The following is a 24,028-nucleotide window of genomic DNA, read 5'->3' as shown; positions in this document are numbered from 1 at the left end:
CCGTGTGCGTGCCGACGGCGTATCGAGTCGGAGCAGCGACAAGCACCGCGGCCCCATTTATTTTACTGACGGTGGCGGGAAAGGAGTTCGCAGCTCTTCTGGACAGCGGGGCTAGTGCGTCGCTAATTGGGGACGAGGTCCTCAGGCATCTCCAACAGAAGTCCGTTCGGGTGAGGCATGGGGAGACCGCGTTCCAGTTGGCTTGTGGGTCGACGACTTCGAGGGGAGCAGTGCGTCTCGTGGTACGTTGGAATCAACGCGCGCAGAGACAGCGGTTCGTCCATTTGGCCGGGCTGACAGTGCCCATCATTCTGGGACGGGATTTCCTGGCCCACACTGGCATCATCATTGACGTGGCAAGTGGCGGGTACCGAGAGGGGGAACATGCGCCCCTTTCAAGTTTCCGAGAGCGCTCCATGGGGGCCATGGCGGCAGCGCTTGGAAAAGCGACAGAACAGGAAAGAACCGACCGCGACGACGCCATGCCCATGAGTCACCCAGCTCCGAGCTCCGCCGAGCACTGCGACGAAATGGGCCACCCGTTGGCCAATGCCGATGGACTGTCCCGACCAGAGCGAGAGAGGTTGGCGGCTTTGCTGCACAACTTTGACGAAATGTTCACCGAACAGCCGGGCTGCACTAAGCAGGTGCAACATCGCATTGAAACTGGGGACGCACGCCCCTGGAAGTCCAATCCGCGTCCTGTGAGCCTGGCGAAGCGAAACGCGATAGATGCCGCAGTCGATGAGCTCCTGAAGTCGGGAATCATTCGCCGGTCATCAGGACCCTGGGGATTCCCGGTGGTTTTGGTGCCCAAGAAGAACGGAACATCGAGACTCTGCGTCGATTATCGGCGCTTGAACGCGGTGACCGTAAAAGATGCGTATCCATTTCCGAGCATCGAAGAAATCATCTCGAATCTGGGGAAGGCGAAGTATTTCACTACCCTCGACGCAAGCAAAGGCTACCTCCAAGTGGAGATGAGCCCGGGCGACGAAAGCAAAACTGCATTCGTGTGTCACCGAGGCTTGTTCGAGTTCAATCGGATGCCGTTCGGATTAACAGGTGCACCGATGACATTTCAGCTGTTGATCGACGGGGTGCTCGGAGATGCCAAGTGGCAGCACGCGCTCGCGTACCTGGACGACATCATTGTGTACTCGGAAACTTTCGAGGACCACCTTCGTCACCTTGAGGACGTGTTGCGCAAACTACGGATCGCCGGCCTCACACTAAACCCGACTAAAGCCCAAATTGGAGCTTCTGAGATCAGCTTGTTGGGTTTCCGGATCGAGAGAGGAAAAGTTTCCCCCGACGCGTACAAGTTGCGGGCGATCTTGGAGTTCCCAGTCCCTACCGATGTCGGGGGAGTGCGCCGTTTTCTCGGCATGATAGGATACTACCGAGCCTACATCCCGAACTGCGCAGCCATGCAGGCACCCCTCACGCAATTGCTGAGGAAAGCGGCTCCCTGGAGCTGGGAGGCGCCGCAGGAGGAGGCGTTCCTCCAGCTGACCGAGGCCTTGGCGCGTACAGCATCCCTCAAACTGCCAGACCTGAATAGGCCCTTCACGATCCAGACGGACGCCAGCGACCAAGGACTCGGCGCGGTGCTCTTGCAGGAGACAGGGCGAGAGATCCGCCCGGTGGCATTTGCCAGCCGGGCGCTGAACCCGGCAGAGAAGAACTACACGGTGAGTGAGCGCGAATGCCTCGCCATCATTTTTGCTCTTAAGAAGTTCGATCATTATGTCGAGGGGACGGAATTCACAATCGAGACGGACCATATGGCCCTCGCGTGGCTCTCCCGAATCAAGGAACCCGCCGGAAGACTGGCGCGCTGGGCCTTGACACTGCAGAAGTACGAGTACCGAATTCGGTACCGGAAGGGCACGACAAATGTGGTGGCCGACGCGCTCTCCCGCGCGCCCGTGGATCCCCCACCGCGCGAGGCAGCAGGCTACGGAGGCGGGGCCATCCCCCAGGAGACGGGAAATCCCGCCTCGCGCTCCGCTCCCCACTGTGGCGGCGTCGCGCAGCTGGCTGAGGCGATTACCTCACTGGGACCGGCGTTCAACCGAACGGAACTGTACGAAGCACAGCAGAGCGATTCGTTTTGTCGCGCTATCTTCGACCGGCTCAGGCAAGAGATGGATCCTGAGCAGACGGGCGAAAAGACGCTCCGGCACTCCGGAACACCGAGAGGGCCAAGTGCCATCGCCCAGGAGTCAGACATCGAAGCAGGTGAGCTGGAATCTTACCTGATCGATGGGGACGGCGTCCTGCTGCGCTACTTCCCGGAAGAGAGCGATTCAAGTGAGTCGTTCAAGACCGTGATTCCCCGCGATCTCAGAGTGGCAGCGCTGCGTCACTACCACGATGCGGACGGTCACGGCAGTGCACCGAAGTCGTGGCATAAGCTGCGCCGTTTCGCTACCTGGCCGGGCATGAAGGGGCAGCTGTGCCGTTATGTCCGTAGCTGCGCAGTGTGCCAAGAGCGCAAGCCCAGGGGCGGCAGACCACCCGGCCTGCTTGAGCCCATCGTGAGTACGCGGCCATGGGAGATCGCGGCCTGCGACTTGATGGGACCCCTGCCGCGGTCAAGCGGAGGCTATCAACATGTGTTGGTAGTCACTTGCCACTTCACCGGATTCGTCGAGATGTTTCCAATGCGGAAGGTGACAGCCAAGGGAGTCCTGAGCAGGCTGTCCGAGGTCTGGTGTCGCTACGGGTTCCCCGAGAGACTGGTGAGTGACAACGCCTCGATATTTTGCTCGAAAGTCTTCGCGGCAACCAGCCAGGCCCTCGGGATTAAGCATTGTAAGACTTCGTGTTACCATCCCCAAGCAAATGTGACCGAGCGGCGGAACCGCGACATCAAGCCGCTGCTCGGGGCGTATGCTCGAAAGCAGCGGGACTGGGATCTGCATTTGGATTCGATTTCGTTTGCATTGCGGTCCAACCTCAACCGCAGCACTGGGTTCACGCCTGCGCTTTTGAACTTCGGCAGAGAACTCCCTACGCCGACCGATGCGGTTCTTCGCCCGCGACAGAGCGCGGCCAGAGCGGTGCCCTCGCACGAGGACTTCGCGACGCGCACAAGAGAGCGACTGTCGCGGGCGCTGGACGCCGCCCGCGGAAACAGGGCTCGCGCGCGGGCGGAGCAGAAGAACACCTATGACAAAGCGCACCGCGATGCGCAGTTCGAGGTGGGCGACACCGTTCTGCGGCGAAGTCACGTGCAGAGCGATGCGAGTAAGTTCTTCTCGGCGGCGTTGGCCCCCAAGTGGGTTGGCCCCTTTGTCATCGATTCCAAGAAGTCTCGACTGACATACACGCTGAGGGACCAGAATTCTGATCTCGTCCGCGGGACAGTTCAAATCGGCGAACTGAAACCCTTTTTCCCCAGGGAAGGGGATGAGCCGGTCAAGCGGCCGCAAAGGGGCATTCGCGGGCGCCAACGATCTCAGGAGTTCCTGGGACCACCGCGGCACAGCTACAACACGCGTAGCCGGAGGCAACCCGATGGGATCGGAACCTCGTAGAGTGCGTGGCCCGGGAAAGGGAAGAAGAGGGGGGACGATCCGAAATCGGCGTTCCCGGCATTTTTTTTATTGTTTTTCTGTGTGGGTGGGGGGAGGGTGCCTCGGAACCCTCAGTGTTTGTTTTTCTTGTTTTTGCTTTGAATGTTTTTTTTTTGTTTTTTGTGTGCGGCGTCGCTGTTGGTGTTGGGGTACTGCTCCCTCGCTGGGCGCACGCCTTGGACTTTTCCCATCTTGTGTGTCATCGCCCCTGCGGCTGCTGCTTCGAGACGCAACTTGGTGTGCACCGAATGGTCCTCTCTGGGAGGGATGAAAGGAGGAGTCGCCGTTTGGACAAACACCAGCTTGGGCTGAGCTCCTCGTCTTCTGGCAGCGTATTCCCCGGCAGGAACCACAGCTCGGGGAGCCTTGTGGGACGTCCGCGACGCCACGCAGGACGCCGGGGTGCAGTTCTCAGTGACACTGGACTTCCAGCCCCGCATCGTTCCGGGAGGGCGGTCGCAGCTGGGTCGCAACCACAGTCCCTCTCCGGTGCACCACTCTGTGGAGGGGCCAGTCTCATGGTGGCCAGGCACACTGCTCAAGGACCCCGTTGCCCCGGAGGCAGCCGCCAAGCCGAAGTCGACAGTCTACTGTGAGGTGTGTGGTGGCCGCGCACCCCAGGTCTCGGGCGAACTGATGGACCTCAGTGAGGACGACCCATGGGACCATGCGGTGTGTGTGTGCGTGTGGGGGGGTCTCCAGGCCAAACCAAGCGACGGTGTTCCCAGCAGCCTAGCCGTACGTCTGAATTCCGGCGTACTTCGATTTTTAGGAGAGGGGAGTATGGCGCACCGTGAATTCACGAGGGCGCCCATCAAACCATTCGGCCAATCTTGGCCGCGACACGATCACATGGTCGTGTTGCCGCGGGGTCGATCGGGATCTCGAATTCGGCTCCCGACGCGCCGCTTTCTCTCCTAGCCACTGGAGGGCGCTGCAGGCGCCCCCGTGGCAGGCGAGGAGAAACCTCCTCGCCCATCGAGAGATAGATACTCGGTGGGGCAGGGGGCGAGAGGCCTCTAAGAACTCCGGACGAGACCGAGACACCAAGACGCAGGCACTGGCAGGCAAGTGGGTGGCGACCGGATCTAGGATATCGCGGGACGCGAGGCCTAAGGGCCTTCTTTGTGTTTGGCGTTGGTCTTAACGTGCGTTTGTAAATATTTGTGTGATGTCGCGTGTATTTGTAGTTTAGGTTAAGTGTTTTGTAGAGTTGTATTTTATTGTACGAATAAACGGGGAGCGGAATCCCGCTCCCGTGAAAGAACCAGGCTGGACTCGGTTGGTTGACGGACCACGTGGGAAATGGCGAATCGGCGGCGGTACGCGATTTCCTACGGTTGTCATTGAAGGGCGAAATGGAACGGCGACGAGCAGGATAAGGCGAGGGTGAACGACGACGACGGGCTTCAGCTGGCGCGACAGGGCTTGGAGAGCGGCGGTCGTAAGGGGCTCGTCCGGCGTTAATGTTGGAGGGAGGGAGACCGTACCCAAGCAGCACATTACGACCGGCTCAAGCTAGAGCCAGACTGGGTTGCCAGGGGAGTTTCACAGGGCCTAGATTGTTTTGCCCCATTGCGCTAGGCAGCCCCATCCTGGTCTGCCAGCCTGGCGACCACCGGCAGTTCCCTTTATAGCCATGGACTGGCTCACCGCTGGAATCATGGCCTGGGCAAGGCGGGAAAAGCTCAGTGGTACCCCAAGTTTGGCTCTTTATTGTATATACAGGATGGGCCAGGTTAGTGGCCGGGTGGTCAGCCAAGCTTGGCTACACAATAGAAATTCACCATGCAGTTAAACTAGTTTAACTGGTGATATGACAACACACGTCGTAAATTAATAAAATTCAACTTATTTCCAGAAATAAATACATACTGCAGGCCGGAAAAATAAACATAAAAACATATGTAAAATGCAAGAAAATTGCCATGATATTATTCATGTCTCCCAGGCGATTCCGGTGGTGGCTAACATAGTACCCCAGGGCATCTGAAATAAGAATAAACAGCAGTAATTAGAACCATGGCAGATTTATTTGCACCCGTTTGTTCTAAAACGGTATGTAACTAGTGCCACGAATGAAAAATATACACCATCATAAACAGAATGAGAGGGAATATGGAAGCGTGTGTCAATCGTACATGTGGTGCCAGTCTCGCGGCAATTAAGTATAAACCGCATGTAAGCGATTCAACGAGCGAAGAGACGAGCGACGACGATCCGCTTCACTGTCGTTCGGTCATTAGCGCGACGCGGCAAACCGCATTAAAGCGACGGGAGCAAGCGACCAAGGCGATGAGCGACGATTTCTAGAAATCCAAAAACCGAGCTACGCGACAAGCGACCGTGAGAAATCTCTGCCGCTCGTCGCTGACTCTCGTCGCTCGCTTAGTCGCGTACATGCAGTTCAGCCTTTACGCAAAGCAACTCCTATGAAAAGATCCTGCTGTTGTTACCCCTTCCTGCCTCTTCAGTCTGTCGTCCGCTATGCAACTCGCAAGTGCGAGTTTCATAGTGGACGACAGACTGGGAAGGGGGGTAACAACAGCAGGATCCTCCACCACAGTGGCTAACCACTGTGGCAGAGGATCTCTGAAGCTGAATGTATACACTGGCGGTTGTATTAAAAAGTTAAGTTTCACATGCACCTGATTATGAAAATGAATCCAAATGGTCGAGCCTGCTTACCTGGGTCGCTGGCGCAGAGACAGACAGCCATTGCCCGCGCTGCAATGAGGACGGAGCGAATTCCGAACACGCCGTTCTGGGATGCAGCCATTTCGCCCACGAGCGAGTGGAACTCAGGCGGAGGACGTCGTCAGCCACAGGAACCATCGGCAGAGGCGACACTCAATGCACCGGCAAACTATCTTATACAAACACAGCAACTTGTAAACTTCCCCAAGCAGAACAGCAGCGCGAACAAAGACCCAAGTTTGCGCCACTAACGCCAAATCCTGTTTTTTTTTTTCTTTTTTTTTGGGGGGGGGGGGGGGGGGGGGGGGGTTGGAACTGCGCCGCCACCAACTGAAAAGTGGCGCTTCGAGCGGACGCGAGGGCCGCGCTGATTGGCCCGCGTGCTCCCTCTCCTGGCACGTGAGCAGTTCTCCTCTTTCAAGGCATCCGCGCTGCGCGCGGGGACTGCATCATCTCCGGTCCCGGAGCACTGGCGGATTCCAGGCGCTTGATTCATCTGGGGTGCGGGAGTTTTCCCGCGCTTTTCCAACATCACATGGGAGGCTCCCCGCCTCGGACACTTGCGCTGGAAGCGGCTTCTCCGTGCAAGCCAGGGTAGATAAATGCCGCGGTAAAAAGCGGGAATGTTATAGAGTTCGATTTCGACCAATTTCGACAGTTTGATTTCCAATTCGTCCGGTACAGTTCCACTCCAACCAGTTCGTTTCGAGTTTGGCCTGTTCATATTCAAACCGTTTTCATATAGATTTTTTTTCCTTTTTCAATGGGGTAAACGTGCTTTTTTATGTCTCTAGCTAAAACAGACTTCTTGCACTGAAACGTCGCTTTCTAGTGCGAGGGCTCGTGCCACAAAGCACCAAAAATATGTTAACAGAACGTTCATACAAATTTAAAAAAAAAAAAGTAAAAAAGTTGAACGAACTATAGAGTAACAGTGGCTTTCAGCTGGCCTTCTGGGTCCAATGAAATACGAGCTTGAGCCAAGGAACATTGCATAGAGGCAATTCCCTGCCATTCCTTGTCTCACCCGATCTTCGATCTGGCAACATGCCCGAAAACTGGCTGTTGCTTGTATTGAGTGGACCAGAGAATTCCTATGAACCACCATGGAACCTCAAAGCTTGTCAGAGGCATTGCTACCTTGGCCATCTCTGACCGAGGAAAATCAATAGACAGCCCGGCTACATCCAATACTGGCAGCGGCCTGTTTACCCTCGCCATCAATGACCAAGGAAATTGATTTGTCAACCAGGAAAGACGTTCCCTGGCCGTTCCGTGGCTTTCTGGGGCAAGGAAAAACTGTGAAACGCCAGGCTGGCATACAGACGCAGATGGGTGGGCAGTCGTGGCCAAGCTATCACAGCTAAGTGCCAATCCTGGCCCCAGTTAAACCAAGGAAGTGTGCTACCTGGGAAGGCTGTTGCGAAAGGCCGGGAAGCGAGGTTCTCACTGCAGTAAATATTGTTGGAGTAACTGTTGTCTTAGTTGTTACCCTGGTATTGATTCCGGGGGGGGGGGGGGGGGGGGGGGAGGAGCGATTAGTGCCTCCCATGCGGCGTCGGCAATACCGGAGAATACGGCCAGGAGTGTGGCAGTAAAAGCACACTGGCCGGTTATCGTCGGTTCTCCAGATATCCGCTCGGCGACGCGTCTGTTGGGTCTGCCAGGATGTTGCAATGGGTGGGGCTGTAAATGCTTGGTAGGCGCAGAACGGTGTGGGGAGGTGCTGTTGGTACATAGACAGATGGAGTTCGTCCCACACGGATGATCCGTTCGTGCTGTCCTGGAGCCCAGGGGCTCTAGGACAGCACGGAGTTCGTCGCGGACACGGGCGGCGTTGTGCGCTGCTGGCCAGAAAGAAACGCAGCTCTTCACGGATGATGGTCCGTATCAAGCTCGACAGAGTGGTGTCGGTGTGTACTCCTGAAGACACCTCAGGGAGGCGCTCAAGAGGTCTTTTAAGGATTCGGGCGTTGTCTGATTCCTCGTACTTTCGACATTCTGACACGAGATTGACCACTGTATTTGGAGATCTCGGGGCGACGATGGAAAAAAGTTCTTGTGATAGGCCCTTGAAAAGGTGACGGATCTTGTCTTTTCACACATCTGGGGATCCACTCGGTGGCAGAGGCGGAGAACATCCTCAATGTAGGCTGTGGATGACTCGGTTGTCGATTGGTACTGGTGCAGCAATTGGTATGTGCCCTTTGTTTGCGATGTTCCGGCTGGCCAAAAGCGTCAGCAAAATATGTCTTTAATCCGTCCCAGGAATTTATTACCTCTTCGTGGTTATCGTACCATCGAAGGGCTGTTGTATCCTTTAGAAGAAATACGACATTGGCCAACTTAAAGGAATCGTCCCATCCGTTGTGCTGGCTCACCCGTTCGTAGCTTTTAAGCCAGTCTTCGACGTCTGATTCGGCGTTTCCAGTGAATAACTCAGGGTCCCGCTGGCGGTGTTTGATGGTTACGGTGGGTGCACGGGGCCGGCTTCCGTTGCCCTCGTCGTCAGGCATGTTGGGTTGTCGGGCGGTACGACCTCTGCGGTGCGCCATGTCTTGGCGGGAAGTGCGAGAGGTAGGGTGTCGCTGGGACCTCCACAAATCTGGAAGACTGTTGATAAATAGATAGGGTTTATACAATGAGCGAGGAGCGATTACAGTGGTGTCGCCAATATAACGGTTCGAGCAACGGCCGAGCACAGCACGAGCTTCTAGCGCTGCACGAGATCTGCGGGCACATTGCATTTGGTATTCTGCAAGTTTACCTAAAGCTAGACAATAAAACAAAAAAAAAAGCTTTCTGATTTAAGATTATGAATATTTAAAACTTTAACAACGAAACATTTTAGAAGTCGCACACACAAGCTTTTTTTCTTGTTTGTGGCGTCTAGCCCAAGCCCGTTTGTGGCACCAAGCCTTTTGCATCTTGATGACAGACACGAGCACGCCCAAGCAGCACAGATTTCGCTAATCATTGACCAATGACTGGCAATGATCCCTTGGCCAGTGACCAGACAGCAGTTAGCCATTGGCCGATGACTGTCCTTTCTCTGCCCATTGGCCATTTTCCGCTGGATCAGCGATCGGCCAATCATTGGCCGATGAACGGCCACTCTTTGGAAATTGGCCAAAAGACCATCACAAGCCATTGGCCAATACATGGCCAAAATTCGTGCTGCTTAGGCGTCTACTCGATTTTGGTTTCCTTCAGCTGGGAACGTCCTGCCACGCGGCTCCTTTTGCCTATGGAAACGATTGTTTTCAGAGTGGTCGCAGTGAGGGGTATACATATCTGATGGCGCTCACCAACGTCACGGCAGCTGCCGGGGAAACAGCGCGAGCGGCGCGATGCTCAAAAGCGCCGCATCGCTAGCCGCTCTACCGATCTTGTATTGAAACAGTTTCTATGCTCCTGGTGAGCGCCGAGCTGCTGTCTCTGTGACACTCGTTAAGCGGTAGCTTAAATTCAATCGAACTTTTTTTACAGCTGGGTAAAATTGATCGTGAACTGATTTATTACCAAGCAAGTTTTAGCCGTGGTATTTTATTCCACATCTCGCAAAATTATTTTTTTAGAAGCAAATATTCCGGTTTCTGCTCGCATCTTTTCCTTACACTGTTTTAATGCGGCACGATTCCACGACCTCTACGCTAATCCACACATTTCTTTGGCCTTCGTTTCTAAGTTTTACCTTCCGTTTGGACTTTTCGTATATGTACATTTATTTCTACATTATCAATATTATAAAACAAATTAGCAGGAGAAATGTTTGATCTACTCGAATGATACAAGCAGGTTTTTTTTTCTTCCAAGACCGGCTACAAAATAATAAATATGGCTCATTTGACATCGAATTTAAACAGCTGGGGGGAAAAAAACACATTAAATGATACGATTGATAAATCAAAAGTTGCGATCTTTCATTCGAAAAATGAAGCTTGTGGTAGTGCCTAAAATTCTCCGCTTCAAGTCCACACCAGTTAAAAATTGTTAGATCATAAAACTCTTGCAGCGCATTAGTGAGTACATGACATATGGGATAGCCGTGTACAATATCTCATGCCAAAACTCGCTCGGGTGCTGGGAATTAGTGATCGCCTCTGGTCTGTTTTGCCAATTAATATTAAGTTGTTGCTCTACAGATCAATATTTTACTACAATTTAACATATACCTATTTTGTCTGTGGCACTTCGAGAAATACTACCATCGCAAAACTTTTTTGCCATGAAAACGTATATCGAGATGGATATGTAACGTACCACGGCACTCCCATACCATTAATTTATTTAGGGAGTATCATATAACTTATATTTATAGATTATATAAATACTCATTCTGTACTAGTTTTAAAGGGGCGGTGCAACGATTTTATGATTAAAACAATTTGCATCTCGTCATTTTTACGTTGTTTATCGTGTCCCAGAGGATAGAGAAAACACTTCCTTCATTACAAATGTCGCGATTCCGCTGCATAATCGCAAAGCAAAAGCCGAGATTTTTCCCCCACCTGCAGCCCCAAGTGACAGCCGAAGGAACTACGGCGGAAAGATTACGTGACCTCGCTCGGCTCTAAGCTGCAGCCTAACGCCCGCTAATGTACGCAGAGAGAGGGAGAAGAAGCGTCCTCCGAGATAGCACGCGGGAAGCTACACGGCACTCCGAATGACGTCACTGGGAGTGCGACCATGTGTGACCCTGAAAACTGGGAGTGAGTTGAGGGGTGCCCGAAATGCCAATATTTATCTTTTTTTTACGCAACAACTAGGACACGCAGGCGAAATCGGTTTTCTGTTCTTTACTTCAGAAGTGTCAGGAGGCAACTTCCAGAAATCTTTGACCGAAGTCCGAAAATCGTTGCACCGCCCCTTTAAGAGGGAGGCTTCAGGCGTCTAAGTTTTTTTTTCTTTTTTTTGTTCTCGCAAATTCTCACGTCGCTGAGGGCAAACTTACCACCCTACTCAACCCGTAACACAGAAAATGGAGGATGGTAACACAGCAAACAAATGATGGTTCTCAAATAATAACTTTCACAGCACCGCATTGTAGGAGTAGTTTGGATATTTGTATGGATGCTGTGGATATAGAGTTCTAGACGGTCTTAAATTTAAAGGCTTATAGTTGTATTCTTATTCACGAATTTTGCTAGTATGCGATGTTTTTTTTCGGTTAGTTTTTAATAGTATGATGTTTTTTATACCTTAGTTTGTTCTTGTGTGCGTTGTTTTCGATGAGAGTTTTTTTGTCTCCGCTCGCTGCTCAATATCTTAGGGGCCCGAGGACTCGTCAAGCTGTGCTTTACAGCTTTTTTACTTGGGTTCCCGATCATAACCGATAGAAATAAAATTGTCATTATAATTATATTTTGAAACATGTATTTTATGATATTATCCGTCGTGTGGTCCTGAAGTATTCATAAATTATAATTTTACTTCCAAATAAGCTGATCTATTTTCTATTATCAAAAATCATAGTAAACTCGTCATTTTCTACTGGACCATCTGCTTGAGTGTCACCCCATAACACTAAAGATATCAAATATTGACCTGCTTGCTACCTCTGCTCTTATCACTCCAGATAATATTTCCAAGTTACTTATTTTGGTAGCTATATCATCTCTGCATGCTATAGGAACCTTATCACAACAACATTTTTCTCTCATAATGTCATGTAGTAAATTTCAAGTCGAAAAATAATAGAAAGTTTTTAAATTAATCGACTCCGAATTTAGCCTCATTTATAGCATAAATATTCATATCACCAGCGAGTACAAATATAAGGTATTGCTAAATTTACTATAAAGGCCGAACATTTACTATATGAACATGTTTTCGTTTGAGCTAGTTCACCAATATAAATCAACAACAATGTAAAATCATGCGGTTTTGTGGATAGATACAACGCATGGTTCAGCATACAATAAAATTTAAAATCTTTCTGATACTTAGAAATAATTATCACTAACAAACATGATTATCAAACGACCCTTTCCTTCCGCTAAGCAACGGTATAGGCACGAAAACTATATAGGGAGAACGCATTACATGTTTCTTTCATATTTATGTTACATAAAATGAACTTTTCGAGGGAAGCTATTTTTGGGCAACAGTATCATAAGTTGATCACAATCCTTTTTAAATAGTCTTAGCTTTATTCCACCCGAGTTTTCCCCGGAGGCGCGTTTTGTATTGTCATATTATTCTTTGAATGGCACGAACGTTGTTCCATCGTTGACTCATTTTATTTAGGTATATTTCGACTTCGATGTGAATTAAAGCTGCAGCTTCCTTCTGGTGTAGATAAATAGTATTTCCTTTATTGTTCCATACAAACGCGCCTGACGTTTGTTTAGCGCATTTCTCAGTGTTTCACAGCGGGATCATATTTCTCCTTGTTAAGTTCTTGTTATTGTACAGCTTTTCATGTCTGAGCCACTCGCTTCTGAGTGCAGATATCTCCTCTTCTTTGTTCTGTGAACATCACTAACAATGTAGTTGCTTTGGCTTCCTTTAACCTTGAGCCTGTGGGCTGCCTCAACTGCCACTTCTGGGGTTCGCTCAGGAAGCTACAGTTTTTTATCCAATACCTTGATCACTACCATTGCGTCTTAATTAGGCCGCTGATGACCTCGTACAATTCAATATTCTGCCGTCGCTGCTGTATTAGCTCCTGTGTGTCCGCAATAGAGTGCAGTAATGCGCCGTCTAAGTGGTGTACTTCGAAAGCTCTCTACTCCATAGAGCACGCAGTAACCCAAAAAGGTGGAGAGGTGGAACTGCTCGTGGAAGCAGCTTTATGTTCAGTCTAATAACCGAGTTGATCCAGTGACTTTGGTTCACTAATGCTTGAATTGTCATATTTCAGAATCATTATCGTGGAGTCATCATATCGACAACCTCATGCAAGCACACTGAAATGAGTAGGTCTGTTAAAGCGGAGCTCACGTCTAGCCCGTGTTGCAACAGAAGTATTCGCCTATAAAGCAATACTTCGGATTAAACTACAACATGCATGTATTATATGGCATCTATATCAAGATTATTTAACTTCTAAATTTGAATCTGTTCAAAAGAAAGCAACCGGGTACATACTTAAAAGGCAACTCCAGTTGATTTTAATATTAAGAAAACGATGTACACATCGCGACACTGTTAGCGCGAACAGGACATCGGCGCATTTTCGCATTGTACTTGTAAATAGCATTTGCGAGCACGAAAGTTTGTCGCTTATATTATAGAACTAAGTGAGCTCTTTCCGTATCAATAATAACTTGGATGACATCCCTTGATTTCAAAGAGAAAAACTGGAAAAACCGGCGATCGCTTGTTCGCGCTAACAGTGTCGCGCTCTGTACTTATCTTTAGAATTTAAAAAAGAACACACGCCAGATATCAATATTTCGATCTAATTCCACCTAAAAGGTGATGAAACTGGCAAGCCAAGTTTCAGGTGCGCGAAATTACCAAAATCTGCTATCCCTAGCGGGTGAGGAACGGCGAAGCCGGCAGCGCAGTTAATACGACCGTGTCGTCATAGCCTTGAGAGCCTTGAGCATGTCGTATACGACATGCTAAAGGCTCTCGGGAAGATTTGTTTGTTTGTTTTGTGACTTTTTAAGCCAAGCTGACAGCTTGCGCTAGCAGCGCGCTCATCGTTGACCACGTGATTCGCGGAACGCGCATGCTTTTGTGTGCTCCCTAACGAGCATGCGTTATGGTCGGAACGTCCCTCGCGTGCGAGAAAGTCAGTTTGCGACGTTGAGCACGACATACTTCTACAAGCCCGTCGCGACATATTCCCGTGTGGCTATAGCGAACTTCACTTTCTACTAATGTTTTCAAATGAAACCCTTGGGAAAACTTGCCTTTTTCTGCGCTAGAACACAAGCTGCGGCCGCGGAGTACAGGCGTCGTCCGGTGTAGCAGACTGCCGATAGTATAGCAGCGGAATCTTTCGCCCTTGAGCCGAGCTGCGCCCGGACGCTTAGTACGTGACGTCACGAATTGTATCACATGGTTGGAGATGTAAGTGACGGCAGAAGAGCAATGTTGCCCGCCGCAGGCAAGGTTACGGTTTCGGTTTGGAGTCCGCTTTAAATAAAAATTGCCCAAAACGTATTACACTTCTTTTGAAAGAAATTACGTATAACCGATTATTAGCACCACGGGATATATAATCAATCATCAACTGAAATTTTGTGGAATTCACCGGAGTTACCCTTTAAAAGGGTAACTCGATTGTTTTAAGGTTAGACGTATGTTACGATATCTTGATAGCGATATTTTGATGGTTACTGAATTCCCCTCAAATTTGGCTCAGTTCACCGATAGACACAGCTGTACCAGTGCCTTAAGTGTTGTGTGAAAATTTAGAAACAAAAAATCGCGAAGGTATTGAATTTGTGCATTTCGTTCTCTTCGTCTTTTTTAAAACCGAGAGCCCCTACTCGTAAAACTGAAGCGTGAGAAGAGAAATGGTACAAAGTGGGCAGTAAACCACGTTCCCAACTGATTACAAGATGTTTGATTGTGGGAAAAGAATACTTGGAAGCTCGTTCATCGGCAATCACCAAAGAAACGCTCGACATACTCTGTTTAAGACTGTCCTGTGCGACCTGAACATATGTACCGGTTTTTTTAAAGGGACCATGAAATGATTTTAAAATCGAGTTTCATCCACCGCACGTCGTAAAAGGTGTGAAAAGAAACACAAAAACACAAAAATAGGCAGCCCAAAAAAATTATTTGCTATAGAACTTTTAAAAGAAAACTGGACTCTTTTGCGCCTTCCTTCCTTCGCCTGTTCACTACGATGCATCCGCGGAAATGGAGCACGTCAGCCGAATCCAGGTCGCCTATTGGGTAAGAGCCTACCTCACCAGCACCGCGATCGTAAACAATAAATAGCCGGCGAATGTTTCCTAAACGTTTTGTTAAATAATATTCAGATCCACATTTTGTAGCATAATTAGAGATGTGTGGCGAAAATTGCCAAATTTGATAATGCTGAGAGCCAGGCGCCATCTATCGTGTGGTAAACGAAGCAACTACTGCGCGTGCGCAGTAGGGCAGGGCCGACAGTTACTTGGGTGGCGGTCAGCGACGAACGTTTACTTTCTTTGTTTTCCTTCCTCTCAAAACTCTGACTGACTGAACGTTTATTTTTCTACGTGTTCTTCCCGCGCGTGCCGACTTCAAGCAGCAAGAAAACAGTACTTAAAACAGACCACGACGAACAAGAACGCTGGATCCACCGACTCCGACGAAGCGTATAGGCCTAGCAGGCATTCCGACTCGGCGCTGCGTTGCTTCGTCGCAAGACCGTCTGCCTACGATCGGCTGGCGTGCTAAATGGAATATGCCCGCGCGACCCTTGTGGACCCTTCCCGTATTATAGTTTGATCACTGACCTCAATTCTAGATTAAGAGGTGATGTCAATCTCTTCCCCTTGTTTTCCGAGGCAGTGTTGACGAACACTCGTCGAAAAGGGACTCTCGTTGATTCTATCTTCTTGTTTTGTGTGATATAGAGCTGAAATAAACGCCGTATGGATTACCTTCGTAACACGGCATGTACACTTTGTTATTGGTATGCCATTTTTATTCTGACAGACTGCACGTCAATGTCGAGCTATAACAGTTCGTGGGAGGTATACGTACAACCCCGGTCCAACCTTTCTTTGCCGAGTGTCGCGTCAGTATCGAGTTGCAATCGTAAAAGAACGGTCCCGAAGCGCTTACAAACAGCGCGAATACAAGACTTCCATCAAGCGCGCGCGTCCGCTCCGAGTGTAAACAGGTATTTACGTGGCTCTTGCTGGCACTCGTAGTTCAAACGTATCTTTTTTAACCTCGGCTCGCTCCTGCATCTCCGAGGCCGCGAAAAACGCCATCTACGTCGCTTTGCAAACGACTGACACGGGCCGGCCCTTCTGCCAACAATGACGGGGTGGTTGACTTCTGGAGTCTTCAAAGGAAGACTCGCTGCACTTCCCAACAGGCATACCGGCGTATGGGACTAGTCCCATGCTGTCGCTGTAGCGCAACATATCTCATTGAATTTCGCTCAGCTGCGATGCGGCGATGAGAGGCGCCTATTCAGGAAATACGTCGGTGACATCGGCGCAGTAAAACCTACCGGCGCACCCCAACTCGTTGCCGCTAACACTCCCATTCTCCTACTGCCGAGAGAACTTCCGGTTCCGGAAACGGTCTACGTCACGGCTTCTTTTGCGGTCAGTTGGAGAGAATGAAAAAGTCGATATTTCAATAATTTTTTGTGTAGAAGTTAATAAACCGAGACGAAAACGGATGCCTGTTCGGCATTCAGTGAACATTGACGGTTTAATGTAAAAGTTATCTGGAAAAAGTAAAAAGGTCATTTCATGGTCCCTTTAATAGTTACTTGGAATTTCAATACAATAAATGCATACCGTGAAGAACAAAGTCATGGTATTCAGGAAAAGCAATTTGTTTGGGTAGCTCAAAAACGATTTTTCGCCTCTAGGTCGCGTCTCCGCCTTAAAACAACTAACATTGATCTCACTTCATTAGCCTCCAGACGCAGGTAAAATTAACCGCATGCATTTATTTCATAAAATGTGCTACGGTACATCACATTTCCGAAATACTTATTGTCATGCTTCCCATTATATTTCCTTCAGAACAGATAACTTGTGCAATCTTCGAGAAACCCAATCCCATAACAATTCGTTCCTCTTTTTGCCTGTATTACTATGTATTTTGGAATGCAGTAATCGGCCCGATAAAATTGTAATCAACATAAATCCTTAAGATTTTAATAAATTGTGTGAACCTATGTATTTTGAATGGCTTGTGAATCCCTTTGTAGTCTTCTTTATTGTTATTTTTTATGTCCAATTGAGAACTAAATAATGTATAATCTCTGTCAGTATAACGGTTTTTTTGTTCTGCATTGACCAGTGATATTCTGTTTATACGTTAATTTTTATTGTATCTTGTGCTTTTGAATGAGTCCCCAAAAGACGCCTTTGAGGTAAATAATTTAAATTAAACGTGCCCTGTGTACTCCGCAATCCTCCAGTCCCCTAGTTTTGACCAAACCGGGTGCGGGTCAAGGGGCATGTTTTTAATTGGATCAAGAGTTTTTAAACAAAAATGTGTTTATTCTTATGATTTATCAAAAATATCTCAAATAATGTTAAATGCAAAAATTTAGCGCGTAATTTTTCTGCAAAACGTATCAGGAAAATGTGTTGTGGTTTATAATTATACACTAATTTCATTTCCCCGCTAAAGTTATCGGCGAAATGCTTCCTGCTGATGTGTTAAATCTTCAAACTTCCTACTTTAAAATTTCTTGATATTCCATCTTTCATTATGTACACCTCAGTGTTATCAAAACTATAAAACACCTTAAAAATTTTATATCTGCACATTTTGAGTCAAGTAGTTTTAACAGATCTGTTATTACGTATAAAATAATCATGCGATTTAAAAATAAACTAAAGCTTTCATAGTTTTATCTTGACAATCGCGTAAGCAGGATACAATATACGAGTATAGTGTAGTTGTATAACATATTACTAATGTTTAATTCATCATACAGCACACAGTTGGCGACTATTAAGGATGGAATCCTGAACACGGCAGTAGAGGGTAAGAAACTTTTTGTTGTAGAATATAACCCTCATGTTTTAGTGAGTTCCTTCATATATTCGCGAAATGAAAAATTGGCAAAAATGTGGGTATATTAAAAAAAACACCTGGAAGCTAAGATTTAAAAGAAAGGGTCATCGCAAAAAAAAGAGACAAATCCATTGGTGAAATAGAGTGTGGTAACATATCATTTCTGTAGCACGAATCGATATAACAAAACCCTTTTTTCCGACTAGGTACATTTACTAGGTTTGCGACACCCAGCACTATACTGCATAAGTAGTAGTATCGATGGCCAATTCAGAATAAATACCAGTTTGTGTGGGCTAAATTTCAAATGTATGGAACCTATAAGTGCCTACCTTTATGGCGTCTCCCTTACCAAGAGCAGCGGTACCCACAAGCCAAATAATTTCTACTGGAACGTATTTCTACTCTAAACTAATGCTTCCTCTTAGGTTTTGGTATATATATGATAAGTATTCCGATAATCCACCCTACAACATTGTAGAGGTTCCAGACTAGCTCACAATATTTTGGTGACCCATGAGTTATTTCTTGCTTTCCACAGTCTCCCCATATGGTGTTTTTTTCAGACGTCTTCGGGCTAGAATAAATTTTTTCTCTTCTCTGTTTCTTAAAAAAAAAAACGCGTGGCAAGACACCTTAATTCTTTTAACCTGAATAATTACAGAATCTTGCCATTAATATTTCAACCCGCACATGTCGTAATATTCAGCAAATGTGTAAATAATATATAAATTAAAAATGCATGACTAATAACCAACACAGCTCAACAACACTTTTAGAAAAAAACAAGCATACAAATGCCTTCTCAGGAGAGGAGTCACACCCTTTTTTTCAAATATTCTATTTTCTATCGCGTGAGGTTTGGTTCCGACCAGGAAGCAGTGATAACCAGGGCCTTCAAGGTGTCCTGCTATCATATATTGTTCAGCAAAGAGCTGGCATCTCACGATTTGTTTTACTTCTGTATTCGCTAAAGACTTCCCTACAACGAAACCTCTACATTACAGTACTAATTGAGTCATGAGGAAAGGTATAATAGCGGGTGAACTCATTTCAAATCGTGCAAGAAAAAAGGCATGCTTAAAAAAATATTTGAGAAAAATAGATTTCCTGGCAGAAATTGAAAACAGCGCCTTTGGTGCACGTTTTAATATATTTTTTGTATCGTTTTTACTACGAAAGAACCAAAGGCGGATTTTTAGATTTCACCGACGGTCACAAGTCACGCAGTACTTCGCCCGACTCAGATATTTTTCACTCAACAAGAAAACTTGTACACGGTTTTTACAACTACTATAGAAGTGCCAAGTGGACATGAAAATTGGCTTCTGTTTCTTTTTTCAATAGTTGTGTTAAAAATTCAGAACCTAGCCGCTCTGATGATAACTAACCTGCCTTGAATAATGATAACTTTTGTTACTTCAATGCCATAGCAAAGTATACAATGTTTGTAAGCATTAGAGAGTTTTATTTGAAGCCGTGTATTGCACAGGAATGCGGTTTGTGCAAATGAGTTATAGGGCCAGGAGACACAATATAGGATGCAAGTTATCATTATTACTCGAATAGTTACCTAAAATGTTTTGATACATTTCTAATTAGTGAAGATAAGTATATGGTTTCAATTTTAACCTTCGTGAGTGTCATTGAAGCTCTATCAGTAGCGCGGGAGAAGCGCGGAAGTACGCAAAAGTTACCACTTAAGCAAATGGCACAATGCTGGGGATCGAAAACGTGCCCGCGAGGTTTTTCCGTATTTTATAATATGCGTTTTTGCACCACTAGGGTCCTAAACTCGTCAGACACAAAGTTTGAAGCAAGCGTTCGCGGACCGCGCCTATTGGCTGCCAGCGAAAAAAACGCGAAATCATTGTCGGAATAGTGCAATTGGCGCGCTCCGTTAACGTCGGCCCTAACTTTGTGCTTGACCAGGTTAGAGCACCTAGACTTCCTCCTGTAGCGCACAAATGGTCACTTTAGCGCACTATCGCATTTGTCACCGGATTAAAGTATTTCTAAAATTCACTGGCCAAGTGATTGTCAATGACCCTTAGCAAGTTTCTTATAAAACTTACGTTTATTCTCCCCAAATAAAAACTTTGATTACCAATCTTAGTTAATTATTTGGCTTATTGTGACGATTACCCTAATATATTATGTACCCCTGGCCATATAAATCACCTCCACAAACCGCATTTGTCTAGCTTTCATGGCTGTTTAGGAACACATTTATAAATCCTAAAATCGAATTAAAGCTTATAGATATACCAACTCAAGAAGTACACTATATGTATATAAGCTAAAGTTCACTCAGTGAAAAAATTTGAATGCGAGAAACAACTTTAAAAGTACAAATTTAACATCATATTTTTTATTCATTTTCTTCGTACGAAGACCTTTCGTACATTCTATAATATGCAATAAATATCAAGTTTTATATAATGCTTTGTCATCTAAAAGCGGTACGTTGGAAGAGACGATATATTTTAAGCTTTACTCCAATTTGCAAAGCTGGGTAGTTTCATTTTTTTCTGTTTTATCCTTACATATTTCTTGTGACAGTATTAGTCGGCTTCCATTAACACACAATTGAATGAAGTAAAGCTGATACGTACGTGACATATCATATGTAATATATGAAAGTCTTCTTACACACGTCTAATTCATTAATACGAAAACTCTGCCAAGTCGGCGTCTAAAACAAACTTTCAAAAATTGCCTTATGAGAATGAGAATCTTGTTTCCTCTAAACGTCCCAGGCTGTGTACGTGAGCCATTAGGGCAAAATAAATTATTTTTAACATGGCGACTGCCCAAGCGCGACATTTCGCAATTTCCAACAGCCGCTTCTTTATGCACGCAAAGCCCAGTTAGAAGGTAATAAATGCAATAGACGAAGGTTAGTCAGAAAACATGTCTTGTCACAGAATGTAGGGGTAACTCGACTTTGTGTTTCACCCTCGAGACACTTGTGTCTCGAGAGTAATTTTTAAAAATAAGTACAGCCGCCCTGCCTTCCATTGAGTCTATTTGATTCATTAAAGGGATGCTGAACCGAAATCTGGATTCCCCATAACACGCGGCAAAAGCGTGCAACGGGATGCTACAAACACCAAAACATCACTCGCACAGCGATATTTCGAACGGATGACCGTATTTCTTAAAAAAAGAGGCGCATTTGGCAGGAATGTTGACGTCATGTTTCTCCGAGAGGGAGAGGGAACGGCCTCACGTCTTCTCCGCCTCGCGGCCTTGAGGGAGCGAAGTGAAGGTGAGGAGGAAACTAGGTATCTTGACGTCACGTGCTTCGTCGGCCTGGTTTAATCTCGACTTCTTTTTCGAAAAATACGGCCGTCCATTTGAGATATCGCCTTACTAGTAGTGTTGTAGGGATTGTAGCGCCCCGCCTACATCTCCAGCATTGTTTTCTTGAAATCCAAATTTCGGTTCACCATCCCTTTAAGGAAATTTGTGAAGCGTTTCATTTGATACACGAATAGTTTAATAGCAACCAAAGACATAAGATATGAGCTATAAGCAGCCTAGGAGGTGCAAGATGTAAATTTTGTCGTATGAAGCTTAATGTCGTTGGCCCTCAAGTAAAATAAATAAATAAATAAATAAATAAATAAGCGACTTGCCTTGCTAGTCACTGGATTAACATGATCCTTCGAGTTTAGATCTTCGCTCAAAATAACCCCTCAATGCTTGGATGATATTTCCTGGTCGATTGATTTGATTACTTGTTGGGTATCTAAAGGTTATTGTGGACTTGTTTTGATGAGAAGGACAGGTATCTTTATTTGGATATATTGATGTTTACTTATGAATTACACAATCGTTTGCAAAGAATCTGAGTGAAGAGGAAATTTCAGTAGGTATGACATTATTGTAAGTGAGGAAAAATAGTGGGCCCAATGCTGCTCCCTGTGGAACTCCAGATTCACGGCGGCAGATGAACTAGTTGGTACAAAGTTCCTTTTGACAATACAGGCCTCGAGTCAAGGGCAGAGTGAGAGACAAAACACTAATGTCAACTTTAAAGTGACTTTTTATTGATGCAAAACAAACTATTTATACACCCAATCGGGCTTTTCAAGCAGGATATGAAAATATTTATCAGGTAAATAAACTGTAGGGGCAATGATGCCTCTGTCATCACCCTGCATTTTGATGTTGAATGACACATACGATTATTTCGAGATATTGTCTTCTAACTTCCCCAGAATTTTCGTTTCTTCTAAAGTTCAGGAGCACAAAGGCATCTTTCACAACGAATAGCCAGGTTGCCCGAAAAAGAAGTTATTATCGACAGCGCGTGCTTTCCCTGTCATTGACGCACCTGCCGTTTGACCTACGTACGCTTTACCGCAAGTCAGTAATTTCATACACGGCTGAGGAGGCACGATCTACGAACTGCTTAGGGTGTTTATTTTTTCACACATCGCCATCACTTTATTTGTTGTTAATTTTTCGGCAACCAGTACACAGCTTGTCTCGGGCCGAAAACGCTATGAGCACATCAGGATGCGACGCCCGCTTTTGGGTTTTGTGAAACCTTGTGTACAATGCCACGTGCATGATCGAGAAGATACGCTTCTCTGTTTATGTAGAAGATTCGCGTACACTTTTTCCCCGAGCGTAAACGATAAGCAGGCCAGTGTTACCTTGTTTCGTCAGTCTCGCCTTAGCGCTTTCCCGACCATTCTTGACCTATTATAAGAAGAGATGACGAGCATAGGAGAAAGCCGAGCGCCGTATTGCCGATTGATTTACTAATTATTTCTCGCTCTCGCGATAGCCAGCTGCTCCACCGACGCACCGTCGCGTGCTGCTGCCTCCGCCGACGCTCGCTGCTGCTTTCTCGACGTGTTATTTTTTCATTTCTGGCACAAGTACGCCGCCATTAAATCTTTAGTTCATTCCGTCTGCGCGTGCCTCGTCGTCTGCCATTTGTGACATTATATGGTATGACAAAGGGTCTCACTTTTACTCTAGAAATAGGTGCTTCTTCATCATTATTTTTCTTTGTCTTAAAAATAAGTGTTTCGGTCATTTCCTGAAGAAAACGGTCAGGGTAACCCACGAATTTAGGCGTCCGCCTCGTTGAAAAAACTCATGGTGTGCTGTCACGATATTGCAATGAATGCCTCCATGAAAGAGGAAGCAGTCGCGCTTTTTATCAACTTATAGTGGGCTTAATTGACCGGGAACCCGTTTCTTTGAGCGTGGTCGATACTCCCAGCACACCGTTCCCTTCCTGAAAATCTAAACTTAAATCTAAAGATTGCAGTTTTTCTTGACGTCAATCTTTCGTGAGTAAAAGTAAGTCCTGCGAATTCAATGAGAAAATTTCAAGCACTCTTTGAATAACATTGATATCCAACACAGTGGGCTGCGATACCAGCACTAGAAAATTATCCACGTACCTCAATATCTTAGCATCCACCTGTTTCTAGATCGTTGAAAACATCTCAACCATATACCGAAAAAAAAAAAAAAAAACCCGCAAATAACAGGGGTGATACGTGACCCGATGCAGATCCAGTGCTTTTGTATAAATAGGTCGATTTAAAGATACACTAATGCGCAATCTAGGTAGCATGGTAGCACTTCAAGAAACGACTCCATATTAAGCGCGCTAGTGTTCCTAAACGTGATTTTTTTTAGGTATCTGTTTTTCATTTTGAATTAGAAAGCGGCCATTGAGCAAATTTCAGTAGAAGTTCTTTAGTCTGGAGGAAATTCCCGATCGAAGCAGACATCCTGCTTTATTCTATACGGAACCCGTGGTTGGAGAGTGCATACAATTTAACGACGAGATCACGTTTAGGAACTCGAACGGACTTAGTTTGGAGTCGTTTATTGTGCTACTCACATGCTACCCATATTCCACCTTGGTGTCTTGAAATCGACCTTTATCTAAAAACGCACGGGATTTGAATCAGGTTACGTGTTGCCTCTGTATTAACTAATATTAACCCCAGGGGAAGACAGGTGGGCAAGTTCTGAATGATGTCAATGCCATCACGGTTTATTTTAATATTTGCCAAAACATAATGGGTATGGGCAAAGCT

At 46.6% G+C, this 24,028-nt stretch overlaps 1 protein-coding gene across 1 annotated transcript in view; it reads left to right on the top strand.

The window, feature by feature from the left end:
• The window catches only part of LOC115323018, a 189,103-nt gene that overhangs the window by 72,751 nt on the left and 92,324 nt on the right, over nt 1–24,028 (top strand). Inside the window, exon 9 of the mRNA XM_040205305.1 lies at nt 17,872–17,921. Within this exon, the coding sequence (XP_040061239.1) occupies nt 17,872–17,921 (50 nt within the window). The remainder of the gene's footprint in view (nt 1–17,871; nt 17,922–24,028) is intronic.

This window comes from Ixodes scapularis, unplaced genomic scaffold (genome assembly GCF_016920785.2).
Source record: "Ixodes scapularis isolate PalLabHiFi unplaced genomic scaffold, ASM1692078v2 PGA_scaffold18__7_contigs__length_3171195, whole genome shotgun sequence".
Classification (NCBI taxonomy): Eukaryota; Metazoa; Arthropoda; class Arachnida; order Ixodida; family Ixodidae; genus Ixodes; species Ixodes scapularis.
This window is presented reverse-complemented; position numbering and strand designations above follow the sequence as displayed.